Source organism: Verticillium alfalfae, genomic scaffold, assembly GCF_000150825.1.
Source record: "Verticillium alfalfae VaMs.102 supercont1.7 genomic scaffold, whole genome shotgun sequence".
Classification (NCBI taxonomy): domain Eukaryota; kingdom Fungi; phylum Ascomycota; class Sordariomycetes; order Glomerellales; family Plectosphaerellaceae; genus Verticillium; species Verticillium alfalfae.
In genome coordinates this window covers 1701337-1704870 of record NW_003315032.1, presented here as the reverse complement: position 1 = coordinate 1704870, position 3534 = coordinate 1701337, and the positions used below count along the sequence as shown (strand labels likewise).

At 54.6% G+C, this 3534-nt stretch overlaps 1 protein-coding gene across 1 annotated transcript; it reads right to left on the bottom strand.

Annotated features, from left to right (window-relative positions):
• Positions 1 to 405: 405 nt before the first annotated feature.
• VDBG_06377 (formyl-coenzyme A transferase) lies at positions 406 to 2175 on the bottom strand (the record flags this gene model as incomplete). Its single annotated transcript, XM_003003888.1, has 5 exons — positions 406 to 1138; positions 1241 to 1419; positions 1476 to 1602; positions 1998 to 2100; positions 2169 to 2175. 5 exons carry the CDS (start codon positions 2173 to 2175, stop codon positions 406 to 408), a joined length of 1149 nt encoding a protein of 382 aa, XP_003003934.1.
• Between the last annotated feature and the right edge of the window lie 1359 nt (positions 2176 to 3534).

Genomic DNA, 3534 nt, shown 5'->3' with positions numbered 1-3534 from the left:
TTCGTATTAGAGTTACATGCGCGGGTTTAGACAAAGTCTCCCCGAGCTAGAACAGTTCTCCTGATGATCGATTGAACCGGAATAACTGTACAGCGTTCGGCGCGATGGTCATGATGAATTTGTTGATGAGATGATCCAGCAATGGTTCGACGACTGGACCTTCCGAGACAAAACGCGAAGTCACGTGCGGTGACCCACTTGAATTTTGGGCACCTGAGTGAGCCTGCCAGCTAGGTCCCCAGTTTGAGTCGCGATGCGATGGCACGGCTTCGCCGTATCTAAATACTGTGGTTGAACACATGCAAGCCTGACGAAGAAACAAAATCGTGATGAGGTTGGCGCTAATTGACGTTGAATATGCTTCATTTCATTTCTATACCCCCGACGAGTTTCACAAGGGAGGTATCACCTTACAACTCCTTCGCTCCGCAACGCTTGAACTCCCTCCGCCGACAACCCCAGCTGTTGGGTCAATACCTCTTCCGTATGCTGCCCAAGAGTTGGCGGCACAGACCGGATCCTCGGCTCGCTCTCCGAGTATTTGACTGGTGTGTTCACCATCTTGATCGTGCCGCAGTGCTCGTGATCCATCTCTACGACCATGTTCCTCGCTTTTGTGTGCTCGTGCTCCATTGTCGCCTGCACGTCGTTAACTGCTGCATACGGCATCCCCTTGCCCTCGAATACCTGCAGCCATTCTTCGGTCGTCTTCGTCATTGAGATGCCCTCGATCAAAGCCTCCAGCTCGATGCGATTTGCGACTCTCTGGGCATTGGTAATGTACTTCGGATCGTCTTTCAGCTCCGGCCGACCCAGGCCCTCGCAGAGAATGCCGTAGAGCCGATCGTTGCCACCCCCGAAGAGAATGTCTCCATCCCGCGTCTTAAATGATCGGTAGGGCACAATTGATGGATGCGCGGTTCCCCAGCGACCCGAGTCCTTCTTCCCACTGACGAGGCAGCTGCTGGCAATGTTGGCCAGCGTCGCCGTCTGGCAATCGCTCAACGAAACATCAATGTGTTGTCCCCTGCCAGTCTTGGCACGGGCCAGCAGTGCGGCCATGATGCTGTTGCTCGTGTACAGGCCCGTCGTCAGGTACGTCACGGCGACACCGACCTTGACGGGCGGGCCGTCACGGCTGCCGGTGATGTGCATGAAGACCCAAATTCGGCCTCGACCATGACATCATACCCGGCACGGTTAGAGTAAAGGTCCCGTCTGGCCATAGCCCGTGATCGACGCGTAAATGAGGGCAGGATTGATGGCCCGTAACGTGTCGTAGTCGAGTTTGTACTTCTTCAGCGTCCCTGGGAGGTAGTTTTCGACGAGAATGTCACAGCCGGCGACCAGCTTGTGGAGGATCTTGGTGCCGCTGGGATGCTGAAAGTTGAGGCCCAGGGACTTCTTGTTGCGGTTCACCTGGACATTGTCAGCACAGGGAAAGCCATGACAGTTGTCACCAGACTAATGCTCACGGCAAGAAAGTAAGCCGACTCCCCGGGTCCTTTTTGTGTTGAGCCTTCCTTGTAGGTGGCATAAGGCGGTCCCCAGGCGCGGGTATCATCGCCTCGAGTGGGATGCTCGATCTTGATGACCTCGGCACTGAGATAAAGTCAGAAGCGGGGTCGAGATGAATGTTCACAAGGCAAGCGTACCCTAGGTCACCGAGGATTTGCGTACAATACGGCTACTATTGTTAGTGGAAGGCCATATAGAATGTCGGGGAATGTTTCTTACACCAGCAAGAACTCTGGTCATGTCCAGTACACGGTACCCTTCAAGGGGGAGGTTGCTCGTTGGCGCAGAAGACTTCCATCTTCGGCATGGTGCCTGGAAAGACAAATATGACCAGGATTGAGGTCTAAGGCTCACAAGAGCACGTGAGGGTCTCAGAACTGGATTTATCATGCTGTTCGAATTCGGAAAAGCCTTGCATAGACCTGACAATATGGGAGGTTTGAGGATGTGAGGTGTGTTTCCGCGACAAGAATACACACACGGTGGCGCAGGGGCTCCAGTCAGATGCGGGGAGACACCCGCGCCGAGGTCCACCTCCACCCACAGTGGCATCCCACAGGCCCATGGCGCTACGACTGCAGGCTACATTGTACATTTGAGCATAGATTATTCGATGAAGTGGAAGTAATCAACTATTACTAGCTACCTACCCACCATGTCGACTTAACTTAGTCCCCACCACCCAACCATAGCACTTCAGTGTCGCGGCCTCGCGCAGAAGGATCTCGCGTGTGACAGAACGATCACCTCCTCGTTACGATACTCACCCTTCTTCATGACGCACAGGAAGACGCGATGTCGGCCCCTGGTCGGTCGAACTAGTCAGTCAGTCGAACTGATCCAATCAGCACTGCCCAACCGCGAGTTCGACTGTTGACCACGATGATGACCCAAGATGGGGTCCGGCCGATCATGAAATCCTGCGAAACTCAAACCCACCTGCACGTCTGCGATACCTTTCACTCGAGCCTCCAATCAAGCATTATGGCAGTAGAGATCGTAGTCAATACCGATGAGAGCAGATCAATCCTTTGATGCAACACGCACTGGGCCCTCGCTGACTTCTCCCAGTGCTTCCGAGCTATGAGACTGGGGCACTTGGTGAAACGGTGTGCACCTAGCCAATTGCCAAGAAGATACTCGCTTGAGAAGATGCAGCCCTACCGTTGAGATTGATGCGAATAGCACGAGGTAGAGCTGACGCCTTGTCATTCACGATCCCCGAACTGTTGAACTTGTATACGAGCTCAGGGCACCCCCGGTTCTGAGCGGGGCTGTCTTTCGGCCGTTCCTAAAATACCCTTTCGCCCCCGCCCCCATAACCCTTGTCAAGGATACAAGGCCTAATGGTGCCACCGTGAACAACTGTGAGATCTAGTAACGGGCAATCTAGCGCTGTTGTAGTTGGGAATCCGACCTTTGCGTGTCTTGTCGTTGTTGATGAAGAGTACCTGTGTTACGTCTTTCCTCAAGCGTCCAGTCGAGGATTCTCTTGAAGCATAGATGGGGGAAATGCATCTGAGAGAAACGAATGCACAGGAGGCAAGACGATAGGCCGCCTACTAGGTCCTCATGCGACAAGCGGGAACAATGCGCCCGGGAGTTCGTGATCCTTTGCGCGCTTGGGGGTGGCTGGCAGCCGTGGCGCGCGATCGAGAGCCGGAAATCTTGACGAGCCGATGCCAGATGAGAACGCCAGATCAAGGGACCACTCTGGCGACCTTTGCTACCAGTCATTCGCGGTAAAGGTACTGGGTTGCTCAACACGAAAATGGGCACACCCCCGCCTGGTGCGCCTGCTCCGCCTCGCGGAAGCGGCTACTTGTTGAGGTGATCCTGCGGCCCTCTGCATTGGCCACGAACTCGGCCGACTCAGCGCAGCATTCGATAGGCGGCAAGGAGGGTGAATGCAACGGTCGCCCAATTATAGCACTTCGACTTTGTACGCGGCCTTGGCTCAATGACCACGGTTTGCTCAGCGAGTTCACATCATCACCTTATCGCCCGTTAAGTGGG